Source organism: Schistocerca serialis, chromosome 4 (assembly GCF_023864345.2).
Source record: "Schistocerca serialis cubense isolate TAMUIC-IGC-003099 chromosome 4, iqSchSeri2.2, whole genome shotgun sequence".
Lineage (NCBI taxonomy): Eukaryota > Metazoa > Arthropoda > Insecta > Orthoptera > Acrididae > Schistocerca > Schistocerca serialis.
This window is the reverse complement of record NC_064641.1, coordinates 638,096,084-638,114,769: the sequence shown is the minus strand read 5'-3', so window position 1 is coordinate 638,114,769 and position 18,686 is coordinate 638,096,084. Positions and strand designations below refer to the sequence as shown.

General features: G+C 38.9%; 1 protein-coding gene across 1 annotated transcript in view; it reads left to right on the top strand.

Moving 5' to 3' along the window:
• The window catches only part of LOC126475487 (fatty acid synthase-like), a 412,274-nt gene that overhangs the window by 297,315 nt on the left and 96,273 nt on the right, over positions 1-18,686 (top strand). The window contains exons 22-24 of the mRNA XM_050103394.1: positions 511-762; positions 1,968-2,082; positions 6,252-6,422. Of these exons, the coding sequence (XP_049959351.1) occupies positions 511-762; positions 1,968-2,082; positions 6,252-6,422 (538 nt within the window). The remainder of the gene's footprint in view (positions 1-510; positions 763-1,967; positions 2,083-6,251; positions 6,423-18,686) is intronic.

Here is an 18,686-nt window from a genome sequence, read left to right as displayed (position 1 = left end):
TCATGCTTACGCAAAGTGGGTACATATTTAATTTATACATATCAGTCTATGGTAAAAATACTGAAGTTGTTCATGCTGTGACCGTCAAAGTAAAGTAAACAACACACAGCTCTAATTCAACTGAAAAATAAGGGTCAGAGAACTGAATCCAGTGAACATGTGTAATTCAGTGTTGTCATTTCTGTCATCATATTATATCTTCACACTTCAAAGCCTCTCGATTATAGTAGATATGTCCTGGTAGAATGTAAATACTTCAAGAGAAAAGGAAACCACTCATTGCAAAGAAGTCAGACACAAAAAGGAAAGAAAAGTTGCTAGATTTTGGAATAATCCTTTCTCACTCTAACCCAAGAAAGAATTACTGTGTAAGCCGATAAGTTTTCTTTACTTTTTGCACCTCTCAGCAACTCACTGTTTCTGCTTTCTGCTGAGTCATCTCCTTTGCTGCTGAAGTATTTACAAAGCTTCATATTTATTTATTTGAATGAATTATTTTGTCTGTTGCAGATGTCTGGTGCTGCTTGATCCTGATGTTCCCAAGTTTGATCCTAATCTTCCATTCTATAATGACCAACTTGCATTAGGATTGGCAATGAATGTATATAAAGATCAATGCTGGGGAAGCTATAGATACACTTTGCAACCCCAAGAACCAAAATCAGTAATGACAGAATATGCTTACATTGACATACAAAACCCTGGAAATTTGTCTAGTCTATGTTGGTTGCAGGCAGAGCCACCACTCAGCAGCAATAAAGTGTAAGTTTAAAAAAAATACATCTGTTTCCTGATTCATTGTCTTTCTTTGCAGGTGCCTCTACAGTCACATCTATTGTGATATGCAGTAAAATAGTGCATATTGGTATCGTTATGAAGAACAACAACATTTAATACATATGTTTGTAGCAACTTTCATTTTTTATGTCAATGGAAGTAATAAGTTTTTTTAAAATGTTGTATAATTGGATAGACTTACCCATCTGGGCGACTTTTAAGCATTCTTCCCATTTCTTAAATCTCACCAGTCATTTTCCTTCATCTGTCTTCCTTCGGCTTTAACCCTTCTACCATGAGAAAGAGCTACTAGTTCTCCTGCTGCCGTTGGTGAACGGATTGCTTTTGTCTATCCAATCATATTAACTTTTGTTTTGTGTATGATAGTAGTACTACTCATACAAGGTGTCTAAAATCCTGGAATTTTATCAAGCAGATACATGTCGACAGCCTCCATTAAATAGTGGGTAGCACAGACACTCTCATTTCTTATGTATTGCTGGTAATGTATGCTTGCTTGTTAATGTAGCCTTGAAGACAATAGTAGTCCAAATGATTTAATAATAAAAGCAGTGACAGTCTTGTTTGTCAACAAAGACCTTCACTTACTCTTAATGTAACTCTGTGACTTGACCAAAAGGGCAACAAAATACTGACCTGCCACTGTGTCATTGTGTCTTAAGGCATCATTTAGATGAGATCTGGAGGCACATGTGATCAGCACATCACTCTCCAACAAGATGTGAACTTTCCATATCTTGGATCCATTATATCTCATTCAAGTAACACTTACAAAGGAAATTTCCCTGGCAGCATCAGTAATTGAATCCCGTTTCTCCGCATAGCAGTCAGACACATTACTGTTCAGCTATAGAGGTTAACTCACAACTTATTCTTACATAAACAAAATTTTCCAAAAGCAGCAACATATTCATGTTGTGACTTAAAAACACCAAAAAAAGCAAGAATATTTTATGTATGTAGAGATCATTTAGCACAAATATCATGTTTAATTAATGTGTCATTAATTTGTATCTTTAAGAAGTGTGTGTGTGTGTGTGTGTGTGTGTGTGTTTGTGTGTGTGTGTGTGTGTGTGTGTGTGTGTATGTGTGTGTGTGTGTGTGTGTGTGAGTGATTATACAGAAAATATTGTCCATTGAGAAGTTACAAAAGGTATTTTGTTCAACAGGGACATTCCAGAAAATTCTTTCTCTGTGTATTTTTCTGCTTTGAATTTCAAGGACCTTATGATGGCAACTGGAAAACTCCCAATTAATGTTCTCCCAGGAAAATTATCAGAACAGGTGAGCTTTTCATGAAATAGCATTTTTAAGAATAATTTATTTAGTTTTATATAAAAATAATAAAATCACCTATACAGCAACATGTAGAAGTAGATTAACTACAAAACATTTTACCTCCTGTGTAATGATGTTGGTGTACCCAAAGCAACTCAAGGGAGCTAAAACAAAACTTTACAATAAGAGAGAGAGCAGACAAATCACACACACACACACACACACACACACACACACACACACACTATTGTCTCTCAACACAACTTTCCAAGTTATTGTACCTGATTTGTTTGTTTTTTCTTTGTTTTTCCTTTATGTATGAAAACACACACATTTTTCACATATTATTCATATTTACATCGCATTCATTTATTTGATTAGCTTTGCAGTTATACTTTCTTTTGTATGGCACATACCATGGATCCTTGCTCCTACCTATGGACAAAATGAGGTGATGCTCTGGTTAAGGTTGTGGAGTCACATTCAGGAGAAATGTGATTCCAGTCCGCCAATCTGGCTCTGCAGATTTATGTTTTCCATGAGTTTCCTTCTTCCTTTACTTAAATACAAGGTGGGTTCCTCTGAAAAGGATGTGACTGATTTTTTTGCTTATCTTTGTCATATCCAAGGTTGTGCACCATGTCTGATGGACTCATTGTTGATGTAATATTAAACTTTAACTGTCCTTCCATTTACTTCCTTTAACACCGGAAAATTTCCCTGTATCTAGCAAAAAATCAGTCTCATGTAATGTTACTGGATTGTTATTAAATCATGTAAACCTCCCCACCCCATCTCCATAGTCCAGCGGCCTGGTCACTTAATTTCCCTGTCTGGATGTGAATCTTCCTTTCACAATAGTCTCCATCTGCTCAAACTTCATGAACCCTTAGCTCTCACCAGTTTACTACTTCAAAATCATAGCACCTTGAAATTTACATTCCTGATCTAATTTTAGTCTCTCCATAAAATTCTTCTGCTTTGCAATTCCTAATTACTATATCCCTTAAATATGCCTACTTCTTAACTATTACATCAACCAATACAAAACAACATTAAAAAGTATCTACCCTATTAACCACTTCTCACACCCTGGAATAACCCTATGCACTATAATGTTTCTCATCTGTGTCCATCAGACATTCCCTTTACCCTCTTATAACCAACTAATCCTGTCTTGTTTGCTAATCTATTACACATAGAACCAAATCCCAAGAGTTCCTCTTTTTATCCAGTGTAAACCAGAACCCAAACAGACTTCAAAGACAAATCTCAAAATGGCCTCCAAACTCCTAGTGATAAAGAAGTAAGATTTCTCTACAAAGCCTTTAGCAGTAGTCCCATTTCCAAATGTAATGATGGTGGGTTTATCAAAAATACACTCTCCTTTCCCCCTTTACTACAATGGAAACATTTCTTTTCCACATGTATGAGAGACTAGAATCAGCCCAGTGTTGACTTTGAAGACTGGGTATCTCAGTTTTATCGCCATTCAACTGTTATCCATTCATACTTCCACCTAACCATCCATCAGAATCCTGTATGGATGTTTGGCCTCCAGTCTCACTCACTTTCTTTCTGTGGATGCTTCCACAATAAGACCAATCTCACAAAAGCTGAAAGAACAGCTATTCACTGTCTTAACCATCCTATCTGCATTAAAAACTCCACCACTTTCATTATGAACCTTGATTATTACATGGAAAAGAACACTACTAATTTGTGTGGTACTCCCATCTGCCAGTCTGGTTGCAGTGACCTCATCCCAGAAGTCCAACTGGCCTCCAATCTCTTGATATTCCAGAAAGCTCTCTCCAGAATGTCTTTCTCTCCTCACTTTTGCCATATCAAGCACCCAATTTCTGTGTACTTCCCTAAATCCATACACTATCATCCATCCATGAGGTCATCCTATTGTTACAGCAGCTTCACTAAATGAACCTTTGCTCTTGTGAAGCAATACCTCCAAACTATTTCCTACAACCTACAATCTAATATCAAGGACACTAATCTGTTTATGTCTCAAGCGTCCATCTCTCCTTTCTGTTTAGCATCTGGTGCTCTGCTCATTACTTTTGATGCTAATTTCATTCATATCAATAGTATTTTGAAGAGGATAGGAGAGAAGATATTGAGCTGCAGATGAGTGCAACGAAAAGACTGCTATACGTTTAAGCTTTCAGCCAAAAGGCCTCCTTCTGAAGTAGAAAACACATATACAGGCACAACTAACATACACATGACCACTGTCTCTGGCCATTATAGCTGGACTGCAGCCAGCAACTGCACCTGTTGGGAGCAGCAATCTGGCATGGGTGATGGGGCTATGGAGGAGGCCTGGTGTGCAGAGGGGACAGGATAGTAGAGTAGGGGTGGGGTAAGGTGTAGGACTGCTTGTGCATCTTCACCAATGGCCCTGGTCTTTACACCGTCAAACATTACCACTCCCAACGTTGATTGATTCCAAACCCACTACCTCCTTCCTGGTAAACAAGAGCAAAAACATCAGCATCTACACTGATTTCTCCTTTGAGGGTATCATCTAATAATAAATTGTGTTACTGTCACAGGCACTCGAATGGCACACTATGATGCCAACCTCTTCATGAGTCATGTGTCTAGCCCCTCAGAATCTTAAATATCTTATTAGGCTGATGTATTATTTGGATTCAGGACGAGGACATCATCCTTCTTCCATTAATATATGTTGTGTAAAATGTACTTCTAGCATGGAGAACCACAAATAAAGCACATCATTATCAATTAAATTTAGTGTTGAAGCAGATCAGACACCATACGAATTGTTGTATCAGACTTAGCACTTCTATTTCTTTCAATATTGACCTTTCATAATTATGTCTATTTGGCTAATTAAAGCTTACATAAAACTGTAGAAACGAAGAAACTCTTGAATATAACTTCCAGCAATCATTACAATCCCAGCTGTTTGTCACCATTATCCTGACAGGCACCAGTAATGTTTGAGCCTGATATTCAAGAGTATCAATGATGCATCATTTCTGTTATCATAACTTCACTTGAAAATATTTAGTCAAGGTAGTTTTGGCCTAACTGTAATATACATTTTTCATCAGTTTAGACTATGTGGTAATATCTATTCATGTGATAGACACATATTATTCTTAATTAATTCAAGTTGTCAAATATTTTTTGACTGGGGATATATGTTGCATTTTTAATAACTTTCTGTTAAATTAGCTTCTGATCACTATATTCAAGCAAATATCATTCATCTAGTAATCACAGCAAACACAACTTGTCTGTTTTCAGGTATGGGAATGGAATTACTTTCATAAACCAGGTAATCAGTTTTCAATAAAACACATGACCATTATTTATTCACTGTACTTTCTACATGGACTTAACCACATAATAAATGAACCATGGACTATTAAAATGGCCAAGAGCAGAGTTCTTATAGGAAATATCTGTACAATACAAGACTCAAAATGGGACTGAATACAATTTTAGTTCAACAGTAATTCACTTTTCACATTGAGAAACCAAATTGGCTATAGGAAATTTGGTGTCCTTCAGCTTCTTGTGATTGATGGCTGTCAAAAAGCTAAGATTTGTGTCCAGTGATGCGTGATGCTCAAGCTGCATGAAGCTTAGCTGTCTGCTCTCCTCATACATAAAAGAAACAATGCAAATACTTTGTATATGAACTAAACAGATAATAGTATTACAATCATGGACCAATAATTACACTTATTTAATATATATATTGTGAAGGCAGAAAATTCCTTGGTGATACAGTTTAGGCCCTGCATCACTACATTCTGCATCTGATGCTCCTCTGGTCCTCAGTAACTACCAAGCACCACTAAACTCTCTACCAGTGTTCTCTTCTTCCACTTGTTCCTAACACTGATTTTAGACAGTGGCTAAATTTTATCTAGCAAATGTATATGTGGAAGACCACAACATTACTGGAGTGACCACATCAGTGAAATAACTGTGTATCTCAGTGTACACAAAGAGGATAACTGTGGAAAGTGAGACTTGGCAGAAGATAACAGGAACACAGAAATATATTGTTATTAAGTGATCTCTGTATTAATTATTTCTGTAATAATAATAATAATAATAATAATAATATGTAACAGCTATGTTTTCTTTTTCAATAAATTATCATTCAAATGCTTTTTCAGAACAGCATACTTGGTCTGGAATTCTCCGGGAAAAACAGAAATGGTAGACGAGTGATGGGCATTCTTCCTGGCCAAGGCTTTGCAACTAATGTTATTGCTGAACAAGTTTATGATGTTCCACAGTCATGGAGTTTAGAGGATGCAGCTACAGTACCTGTTGTCTACACTACAGTAAGTATCAGTGCGAATTTTGTGTGGCATAAAGGCATTGTATTTTGTGATGAAATTGGTACCTTACTGAGTCAAACTGATCTCACTTTTTGTGTTGAGATGATTTAAATACTGGTCTGCATACCCATATAATGAATATTATTTTCTGTGAGATGTAACCTGATAGCTATTGTCTGTTTGTGTGTTGCTTAGTTGGTTTAGTTGATGTCCAGTACACTACCCATTTGTTGGGTATTTTGTGTATGCTGATCAAATTGATTTGAATTTTTTTAAAATTTTCTTAATTCCTCCTTCATTAAAAATCTGTGCAATTGAACAAACAGTGATCTGCCTCTCCATCTACTTTTACATCTATACTCCTCATGCCATCTGATAGTATGTGGTAGAGGTACTTCTCTTACTACTGTCTAATACCCCCTTCCCTGTTTCGTTAATATATGTCCATGAGAAGAGTGATCATCAATAAATCTCCATATTAGCTGTAATTTCTTGAATTTTTCATTGTAATTATGACTTCTCTCAATAAACTGATAAAATTTTTGTTCAAAATTTTATATCTAATGACTATTTATCTGAATAACGCATAAAGAGAGAAAAGATCAGTTAATTGTCTTCTGTAATTTTAATAAACATTTGGTTAACTTAGCTCATTTCCAACAATTATTTTAGATTCTTCTAATCAACATTTGTGGAATAGTAGTCTAAGCTGACAATTCCTTTCTGCAATGGTTTCAATAAAGTTCCTCAGGTTTTTAAATTCCATACATTATAAATAATAAGTTGTTGCAGGATTATATTTTTTTCAAACACTTTTATTGGTAAAATGCACTTCCAACATAACACAGTCCTTCCCACTGGCTACTACTGCTACTACCATCACTACTTTTGCACCAAAACATAATACACACTGCATTTGGACAAGAACAAAGGATACAAAGAAACACTTGCAATACACCAGTAGTATAAAGACAATTGACGTTCTGGTCAGGGAGTCAATATCCACTATTTGACATTTCTTTTTGCAGTGGTTTTGAGAATTAAGTTACAAATATAACAATAATTATAATTTCTAATGTAATATTTATTTCAAATTAAATTTAAAACTAAAAAAATCACTGTTTTCCGGAAATCAAATCCCATGGCAATGTCATGTTTCATTTCTGTTTATAAAAGATATAAGATTGTATTATGTTATTAGATGCACAATTAATACAAAGTTTTAATTTTTAATTTCATTAGATTGTGTCATGAATTCAATACAAGTATCAAATTCTACATTACATGGCAGAGATAGGACTGTTGACCAGACCATTATATAGTCCTTTCATGAGACATGTTGAAGGAAGGAATATGTTGTCAAACTCTTCCCAGAGTGTACACATTCAGAATTTCAGTGTTAAACCTCTATGTATTGCATGACACTTTTCTTTTAGCGTCTGCCACTGGCATTTGTTGAGCATCTCCGTAATGCTCTTGTGCTGAACAAACAATCTCATGATGAAATGTACCATTATTGTGTAGATCTTGTCTACTTCTTGTATTAATCTGACCTGTTAAGGATTCCGAGACCTAGAGAGGGTCCCATGATACTGAGCATTGCTCAAGAATCAGTCAAATAAAGAGTTTTATAAGCCACTTCTTTAATGGATGAGTTATATTTCCTTAAGGTTCTTCCTATGAATCTGAGCTGAACATCTGCTTTTCCTATTATTTATTTGATGTGGTCCTTTCACTTCAGGTCGCTTCAGATGGTTCCTCAAAAAAATTTTACAGTAGTTATTGTTTCTAGCAATTTTATTGTAATTGTACAGTAGCAGATTTCTTCTCCTATGTGTATGCAGTGTGTTACATTCATTTAAATTCAGTGTAACCCACCTGTCCTTGGACTATTCTTCAGTTCACTTTAGGTCTTCCTGCAGTTCACTATAGACTTTTGACATTTCTACCTTCTTACAAACAACCATAATATATCCAGACACCCTTATGGAGTTGCCAACATTATCCACTAGATCACTGATTTTCAGTCTGTGGATCATGCAAAGTCTTCCTTGGCGGACACGGTTGCAGGTATGACTCCAATGTAATAACTTTGAATGTTGCAACCAGAATTAGCAGCATATCCAACAAAATGTGTTTTGTGATGATCATCAACTATGGTAGAAATGTCACATGGAAGTGATGAGATTTTGTGAAAGCATATTGCAAAATTGTTTATGTCCAGATTTGGTACTGAATTTAATTTAGACCTGAAACTTCCTGCCGGATTAAAACAGTGTACCTGACCGAGACTCGAACTCGGGACCTTTGCCTTTCGCGGGCAAGTGCTCTACCATCTGAGCTACCGAAGCATGACTCATGCTCGGTCCTCACAGCTTTACTTCTGCCAGTATCTCGTCTCCTACCTTCCAAACTTTAAAGAAGCTCTCTTGTGAACCTTGCAGAACTAGCAGATACTGGTAGAAGTAAAGCTGTGAGGACCAGGTGTGAGTCGTGCTTTGGTAACTCAGATGGTAGAGCACTTGCCCGCGAAAGGCAAAGATCCCGAGTTCGAGTCTCAGTCGGGCACACAGTTTTAATCTGCCAGGAAGTTTCATATCAGCACACACTCCACTGCAGAGTGAAAATCTCATTCTGGAAACATCCCCCAGGCTGTGGCTAAGCCATGTCTCCGCAGTATCATTTCTTTCAGGAGTGCTAGTTCAGCAAAGTTCACAGGAGAGCTTCTGTAAAGTTTGGAAGGTAGGAGACGAGATACTGGCAGAAGTAAAGCTGTGAGGACCGGGCGTGAGTTGTGCTTCGGTAGCTCAGATGTTAGAGCACTTGCCCACGAAAAGCAAAGGTCCCGAGTTCGAGTCTCGGTCGGGCACACAGTTTTAATCTGCCAGGAAGTTACATATCAGCGCACACTCCACTGCAGAGTGAAATCTCATTCTAATTTAGACCTGTCAGACACTTCAAATACGCTAAAGACTTGCAGCGATGAGAAGTGGCATAATGTCTGCTGAACTCTTCAGACATCTTTGAAATGTAACTACAGCAGCAAAGGTCACTAACAATAAGTCCTGTACTGACCGTATTCATGAGTTGACCTCTGAGAGGCTTGCGGGTAGAGGGGAAGGACTACATTAACTTCTGGGTGGGAACGTTGATGTGAGGCTACCGTCTTGTGGAGTTATTGATAACTTAGTTTTTGTGCTGATTATCTGCTTTGGTAAAAATATCACATGGAACTACAACAGTTCATGGAAGCACATTTAAAAGATGCTCTTGTTGAAATGTGATACAAAGTGGCTGCAGCAACATATACACAGCTCATGTGCAAGACTTCACACCATGGTTACTAGAATGCATTTCAATAACTGTGTATCAAACGAAACAGTAGATTGCTAGGATTGGCAGCAATGAGAGAAGGCACTTCGTACAGCAGTTCATACTGAGTGGATCTAAAATGCTTGAACTCACTTCAGATTGTAAGTAACACACGTTTCTATTTTCGTAGCTATTTGGCTTGATCGGGATTCTCATGAAATTGTTGTGGCTTGTCGCCTGGTTCATTTCTCATTTATTTTGTGTTGTTACACTTGACTGCCGTGAAGAGAATCATATGATTTAGTAATTTATAAATTAGTTGAAAAGTATCTTTTAAAAAAAATAGAATAATAATTTATAATAAAATACACCAAACATTCTTGCAATTAATTAAAAAGGAATGTTGTCTACTTTTGAAACTGAATGAAAGTAAATGAAACAACCAGCCCAGTGCATGTCTGAATACTAGGGGTTCCATGATAAGAAAGGTAATACACAGATTCCATAAACTGTGCAAAATCTCAATCATCAACAGATTCATCAAACTGCAAAGCAGCATGTGAGCTCTTCTTTAATTTTTGACTAAATGTTCTTGAATGTCACTGGCCATATCATTTATTCTTTGTTCAGTGGTATTAAAAGAAGGGATATACTTTCTCACTTGTTGTTTACCTCCTACTTACCCAACATAATTTCAGCCATATCCACAGCTGCTGCCAAAATAAGATTTTTGACACCTGTATATGGTTTTCCTGTTTTAGTGACTCTGTGTGCAACTCGGTAGCTAGCTAATAATGCTTTCTTGTTGACACTGGATACGTAAGATCAGAGAAAAATATTGTTAAATCAGAAAAAAATCAGGAACAATCAGTAAAATTACCTTTAATAAACAAATTGCAATATTAGTTTGCAACTTGAAAACATAGTAGTTCATTGTTGGTCAAGGGTTTTCAGTTTCCTTTTGAAGAAATCAAATAGCTTATCAGCATCCTTGGAATGCTTAGTTGATGGGTAGCACATAAGCTTTGATGGTTTTGTACTCTCACTTGACAATTCTTTGACACATATTACACATGGAGGTTTATTATTCAGTAAAACTATATTTCAAATAATTGTCATCATACAGTCTGTGTGCCCCCCCCTTTCTTTTTGTTTGTCCCCCCCCCCCCCCAACCTCTCTCTCCAAATTGACTTCCTCCACTGCCACTTGTGCGAGATGTGGATGGCTGCACAGATCTTTTGAGAAACTTCTCCATTTTATGCTCACTTAGTGCAAAACGCAAAGACATGTTAATGATGTCCATACTCAGTGGCATACTGTGGCAACTAATTGAAGCAAGAAAAACCATGCGCCTTTATGACCACTGAATACTGTCAACTCGCTGGCCTCCTCCACCACAGCAAAGAGAGAATATATTTTGATTTCTTGGGGTCACTGTTAACAAAGGTTGAAAAACACTACACTAGATTGTTTGTATATATCCTATCACACTTTCTTGGGGTACTTCTGAAATTGCCTTCAAATTTGTCAGTTTTGTTCCTTTAAGAGTGAGACACTGAGTCCAGAAAGTCTTGAATTATCTGGTCTGATACTTTTTAAAGCTCATTTTTTTTTTTCACAAAATGACAGTATGGAACTGTATCGAATGCCTTCCTGAAATCAGGAGCTTTGCATTAAGCTGATTGCTGATGTCCATGGTGAACAGGCTCTCAGCTGAGTTTTGCAAGATCTCTGCCTGCAGAATCTATTTTGCTCATTGTGTAATCTGTGTTGATTTTGCTAGAAGAGATTTTTGTTCTTCAGAATTATAACACGTGAGCATAAAATGTGTTCCATAATTCTACATCTGATTGACTTCTCAGTGTAGGCCCATAATTTTCTGCATGCTTCTTGAATGTGGAACTGACTTACACTTTTTTCTAGTCACTAGGTGGCTTTCATTGCTCCTGTGATCTACAACAAACTGCTGCTAGAAGGGGAGCAAGTTCATTCACATGAACTCTGTAGAATCTTACGGGTATCTCTCTGGTCCAGGTGCCTTTCCATTGCTAAGTGACTGTAGTTTACTTTCTATTTTTAACCCAGTATCTGCCATTTTGATGTCCCTGTGAAGAATCAAAGGAGGGCCCATCCTCAGCAGTGAAACAGTTTCGGGTGACCACATTCAGTATTTTTGGCCTTCTCCCTGTCAGCTTCCACTTTGGTGCCACTATGGTCACTGGGTGACTGAGCAGATGATTTCAGCCACTTTCTGCTTACTGAATTTACATAGGGTTGTAAGATTAGTTAGCAAAATATTACTTTCAAAATCACTGACCACTTCCCCCATTGCTCTCAGTATGCTCATTTTTGCTTTGTTTGACTTTTGTGTGTCAAGAATGTTTTGACTTCTTGTAAATCTATGATGAATGTTTCTTTGTTTAGATAGAAACATTCCAACATGGCTATTAAACTATGGCGAGTCTTTCCCATCCCTTAAAACCTTGCTCAGATAATACTTGTCTCATGTGTGCTGAATGATGCTTTTCAATTTTATGCATTTGTGCTCCAAATCTTTGTACACAGCACTGAATATTTGAGGTTGACTACCCAGATAGTCTCTGCAGTTTGTATTCCATTATTCTTGCTAAGTAAAATTATTTTCCTACCTTTCTTAAGGGGACCACGCCATGGTTCAGGTCGAAAAATATCGATTTTAAGTTTTCAACGTATTTCGATATATTAAGGTTTTGTTTAAGTACTCTGAAGAGGATTTTGCTGAAAAAAATTTTTTTTTGAGCATTTAAAGAGCATTTTCCTACCACGTGTGTTTATGTCCCATGCCCACTTTTCTGTCACCCACTTTTCTGCATATATTTTAGATCTTTATATTCCCTACATTGCAAGTTCGGGATTTTTTTTATTCTTGAGTGTGTTGGCTATGCTTGGAATGCAATGGTCGGTATTCTTTTCTTTCTGCTGTTTGTAAACAACACGTGTGTTTTGTTGTGTTTATTGAAGATAACAAAACGTAAAGGTATTTTCAAGAAACAACAATTTAGAGGAAACAAGTTTAGAAAGCTTTCTGTACAAGAGGTGGTGCAAATACAATAGGGCTCAGGCAACTTGAGAATCTTATTATCACCAGCATTCTCTTCCTGCTGCTGTTATTACAGCAATTAAACCTATTTTCAGAGACTTGGGTCACCCTGACCTTCCAAGAAAATGTCTGCATTGACAGACACAGAACCCAAATGAATGTTTCAACAGCATAATTTGGAACTCCCTTCCTAAAACTGTATTTGTAGGCATGCATGCAATGAAACTAAGAGTTATGATGCTGTTATTACATTCAATTGTGATTATGTTGGAAATGTTGGGTACTGAAAAAGCTGAGAATTAGTCCTGGTGAAAATATGATCACTGGGCTGCAACATTGTGATAAAATGAGGATAGCCAATACAGACAGGTCTGCATCTAATATGGCCAAGAAAGCCAGACAAACATCCAGGTAGGTGAAAAAGAAGCTGGAAGACCTGCTAGAGGCCAAAGAAGGGCCATCATATGCAGCAGGACAGTTTTAATTAACTGTACGTAAAAAATTTCAAAAGTTTTTTCTTTAAAGTCAGTTTCCCACAAACTATAATTTTCAGTACATATGCCCCATTATATCAGAAACTATATAGATAAATGAGTGAAATTTTCAGAGACTCTGCATAACATAAAAAGCCACCTCTGGTACTACATTCATTAATATTCCCCATTAGGAAGTGCACAAAAAATATTTTCTGCAGAAAAAAACTTAATATTTTTTGTTAATAAATTTAAAGAAAGTGTTTCTTAAAAACTATAAAATGGATAAAGTAGATTTTAGTACAGTTGACTCTATTAGCATCATGTAACATACAGTAAAAATATTAAGGTCCTGCTTCAAATAGTTTTTCAGAAATGGGTCATATACTTGCCTAAATTAACATAGGTTAGATAGGCAGGTTGTGGTCCCCTTAACAGGTTGTAGCAACACCCATAGTCACTGATGCTATCACAGCCTTATGACCACTGAAGCCTCATCTGTATTAACTTATTCAAAAAGTTCAGATTGCTAGGTGGCATTAACACATTACCTACATGAGTTGGCTCTCAAACTATCTGCTCAAAGCACTTTTTGAACCAGACAATCAAAATAATGTCATGCAAATCCATGTCTCTGGTGCCAGTTCTGACTTCATGACTCTCCTGTTCTGTAGGTGGCAAACTGAAGCCTCCCCCCTATTATAGTAGCATCATCAGGAATCTTATTGATGGAATTCTACAAGTTATCTCTTAAGGACTCTGCCATTAGTTCCTGAAGCAAGCAGTTTATAAAAGCATCCTATCACTATGTTTGACCCACCTTTGATGCTTAACTTTCACATTTGGAATCTGTAATAATTTAATTAGATATTATTGAAGTCTGTACGTCAATTAATATACCACCAGTGCTGGTCTCTAATCTATCATTACAATTTAAATTCCAATGTGTATTTAGATTTTGTTGCTATACAGTGCCACTTTCAATCAACTGTTCCTTATAATATCTCTGCATTATTACCTTTCATAAATGATACAAAGTACGAAGCCTACCATGGATCCTCCTGCAGTTTACTAAGACATTAACCCTTTAGATTTCCTATCTGTGAGAATGAAAATTCTTTGAGAATAATGTAACTGATCGATCTTTGATTTTCAGCAATGTAGGAAAAGATAGATTGCTACTTACCATAAAGAAGACATGTCAAGTTGCAGACAGGCCCAATTAAGAGACACTCACATATAGGTTTCGGCCACAGTCTTCATCAGTAAAGAGAGACTCACACGTTCAACATTGAAACACACACACAAACAAGTCCACCTCACACACACACACACGACTGCCATCTCCAGCATCTCGTGTTGGAATACATCGTCTTGTGAGATGCAAGCAAGAACCTGGAGGGGGTGGGGAAGGGGCAGGAGAAGGGATAGTAGTGTACAGTCGGGGAGAAAGATGAATGTTGTCTGGTGGACTGTACAGGGTCAAGACTGCCAACAGGCACAGCATCAGGTGGTTGTGGGGCAGGGAGGTGGGAAAAAAAAGGAACAAAAAAGGAGAGGAGGGGGGAGCGACAGGTGGATGCGTTGGCAGAGGGCTGTAAATAAATAGCATGGGAGACTAGAATGGTGAGGAGATGATATGACAAGGGGGTGAAACTGCTGGATTGAGGGTGTGAGGACAGTATGTTACCATAGGTTGAGGCTGGGATAATTACGGGAGGGGAGAATGTGTTTTAAGGATAACTCCCATCTGTGCAGTTCAGAAAAGTTGGTGGTGGAAGGAAGGATCCAGATGGCTTGGGTAGTGAAGCATCCATTGAAATCAAGTGTGTTATATTCAGCTGCATGTTGCACCACAGGGTGGTCTACTTTGTTCTTGGCCACAGTGTGGCAGTGGCCATTCATCCTTGTGGACAACTGGTTGATTGTCATAACAGTATAAAAAGCTGTGCAATGATTTCAGCAGAGCTGCTAAATGAATGGCTATTTTTCCAGGTGACCCGGTCCCTGATGGGGTAGGATAAATCTGTGACAGGACTGGAATGGGAAGTGCTGGGTTGGTGGATTAGGCTGGTTTTGTACCTGGGTCTTCCACAGGAGTATGGTCCTTGTGGCAAGAGTTTCAGATTAGGAATGGCATATAGATGGACCAGGATGTTGCAGAGATTGCGTTGGCAATAGAACAGCACTTTAGGAGGGGTGGGAAGTATCTCAGGTCAGATGTCCCTCATTTTGGGGTATGATGAAGGTAATCAATGCCCTCGTGAAGGATGTAGTTCAGTTGTTCCAGTCTGGGGTGGTAATGGGTGATGAAGGGGACACTCCTTTATGGCTGGTTTCGGGGGTGGTGGTAGGATTGAAGTTGTGAGGGGAGATCTGTTTGCGGTCTAGGTCTGGGGGTAGTGCCCATCTGTGAAGGCCTTGGTGAGACCCTCAGCATACTGAGCAATAGAGTTTTTGTCACTGCAGATATGCCTTTGGGTAGCCAGACTACACAGCAGGGATTTTTTTGGTGTGAAAGGAATGACAACTCTCAAAGTGCAGGTGCTGTTGGTAGTTGGTGGGTTTAATGTGGACAGAGGTGCATTTGGAGCCATCAGAGAGGAGAAGGTCAACATCTAGGAAGGTGGCATGCTGGTTTGAGGAGGACCACATGACGTGAATGGCAGAGATGGTGTTGAGGTCGTGAAGGAATGGAGATAGGGTGTTTTGGCCTTGTGGCAAAATCATGAAGATGTCATCAATGAACCTGAACCAGAATAAGAGTTCTGTGTTTTGGGAGGCTAGGAAGGTCTCCTCTAGATGGCCCATAAGAAGGCTGGCATAGGAGGATGACATGCAGGTACCCCTGGCTGTGCCATGAATTAGTTTATATGTCTTCCCTTCAAATTAGAAGTAATTGTGGGTCAGGATAAAGTTAGCAAGATGTATGAGGAATGAGGTAGTGGGTTTGGAATCTGGAGGACCATGAGCATGAGGGATGTTGGTGTATAGGAAGGTGGTGTCAGCAGTGACGAGTTGGGATCCAGGGATCAAAGGGGTGGGGATGGTGGAGAGCCAGTGAAGCAAGTGGTTAGTGTCTTTGACACGAGAGGCTAGATTATGGGCAATTGGTTGGAGTTGTTGGTCAGTGAGGGCTGAAATTCTTCCAGTGGGGTCACAATAACCATCCACAATGGGGCGACCAGGATTGTTGGGTTTGTAGATTTTGGGGAACAGGTACAAGCTGTGTGTTTGGTTGTCATAATAGGGATAAGGAGGGAAATTGATTCACAGGAAGTGTTCTGGGAAGGGTCTGAGGCTTTCAGTAGGGATTGGAGTTTGCATTGGACTTCTGGGATGGGATTACTCCACCAAATTTTATAGGTAGATGAGTCAGACAATTGGTGGAGGTCTTGTACCAGGTAGTCACTGCAATTCATGTCAACAGTGATGAAACCTTTGTCTGCAGGTAGTCACTGTGATTCACGACAACAGTGATGGAACCTTTGTCTGCAGGTAGGATGATTAGGTCAGGATTTGTTTTGAGGTTGTGCATGGCTATTCTTTCTTCAACTGAGGAGCCGGCTGGTGTGGCCGTGCGGTTCTAGGCGCTTCAGTCTGGAACTGCGTGACCGCTACAGTCGCAGGTTCGAATCCTGCCGCGGGCATGGATGTGTGTGATGTCCTTAGGTTAGTTAAGTTTAAGTAGTTCTAAGTTCTAGGGGACTGATGACCACAGATGTTAAGTCCCATAGTGCTCAGAGCCATTTTTGTTCTGAGGAAGGGGCCTGGAGAAGGATGGTGAGGCTAAGTTGGAGGTAAGGAATTCCTGGAAGGTGACCAGCAGGTGGTTAAGTGGGAAGGGGGGGGGGGGGGGGGGGGGACCGGATGATGGTACGAACTGGAAGAGGCAGGGTTCAACATTGGAATTAGGGTGGTTTTGGTTGGAGGGATTGGCAGCAAAGAAGTGCCTCCATTGCAGGGATCAGGAGAAGGAGGATAGGTCTTTCACAAGACCAGTATGGTTAAATTTGGTTGTAGGGCAAAAGGTGAGGCCTTTGTATAGGACTGAAACTTCTGTGGAGCTGAGGCTTTTGGTGTAAAGCTTAGCAACAGTGTTGGGAGGCTCTGGATTTGTTGGAGGGTTGGTAGGGAGTTTTAGGGGATGTGGCAAGTTGAAAAGGTCAGCAAGGCAGGGTTTAGCTGTAATGAGGGGTGGACGAGGAGGAACACTGTGGATATAATAGGGATTGGATAGTGGTACCCCGAGGTGGCAGTAGAATATCAGCAGATTGGATAATTTATGGAGGTGACATTTGGAATGCTCCTTCATGTGCTGGAGAACAAGGGATTCAATTTCAGAGATATGAGCATGGGGAGTCACCTACGCTGAAACAAACCTTGTCTGCACTCTATACACTGTCAACCATCTCTGCTGTGTAGTGCACCTCTGATCCATTTAGGAAGACCTTACAGTTTCCAACCATATGACATGATGTCCACAGAACCTTCAAGTCTTCTCCTAAATTTTAAAACAAGAGGATCTGATCACTTTGGGAAACAATACTGCAAAGTGAGCTCATTGAAAATCTATGGGTAAGGCTGGTCTTCTAAACTTTCTCTACCAGTCACTGAAATGAAGGAATTATGAGTTTGGACCCCAGACAACAGGTAGCATTCATTCCAGCGTGTAACTCAAATTGTAGCTTGTTGCACCTTCTTCTATGAAAGGTTGCTGGAATACTCTCTTCAGCATGTTGAATGAGAGTGCACAAAGTGATCCTTTCCATTTTTTCCTGCCTCATAACGGATACTGTTAGTAGTTATTACATGATTAACAGACTCTCAAACTTATGCACTTGCTTTCCTGACACAGGCTTCCCAGCTGGTGAAGTGTGTTTCCATTGGATCAGTTACAATTTCAGTGGAAGGCAACACCTCAACTTTGTTGGTTAGCTTCCCTTGCACATTCCCCCTAGACCAATCGCTAACATGTCAGCCACAGCCAAGTGGACTAGCGGTATTAGATCCCATACTTCCTCTAGAGGAGACAATATTCATGGGAAATGATAGAACTTGAGATACCTTTGATATCTCTGGTACATGACTCTCAGTAGTTTACCTAATACACCTGTTCAAAGTAGCCTCCAGTCACTTGACATCAGTCAGAGTGATTTCCAGCTGACTGCAGACAGCGACCAACTAATCTCATACCTATAACAATGTTCACAGTGGAGTTGCATTCTACCTGGTGCAGTGCTTACATGAACATTAAATAGGTATCTCTGAATAAGCCTTGCTGATTCAGTTTTGATTTAAGGCTGTGTTATGCTGCAAGGAATACAAGATGTGAAACTCAAAGTGCTCAATGAAAGTGGTTTGCATTATAACAAGAGAAAAATCTGGAATAAAATTCACAG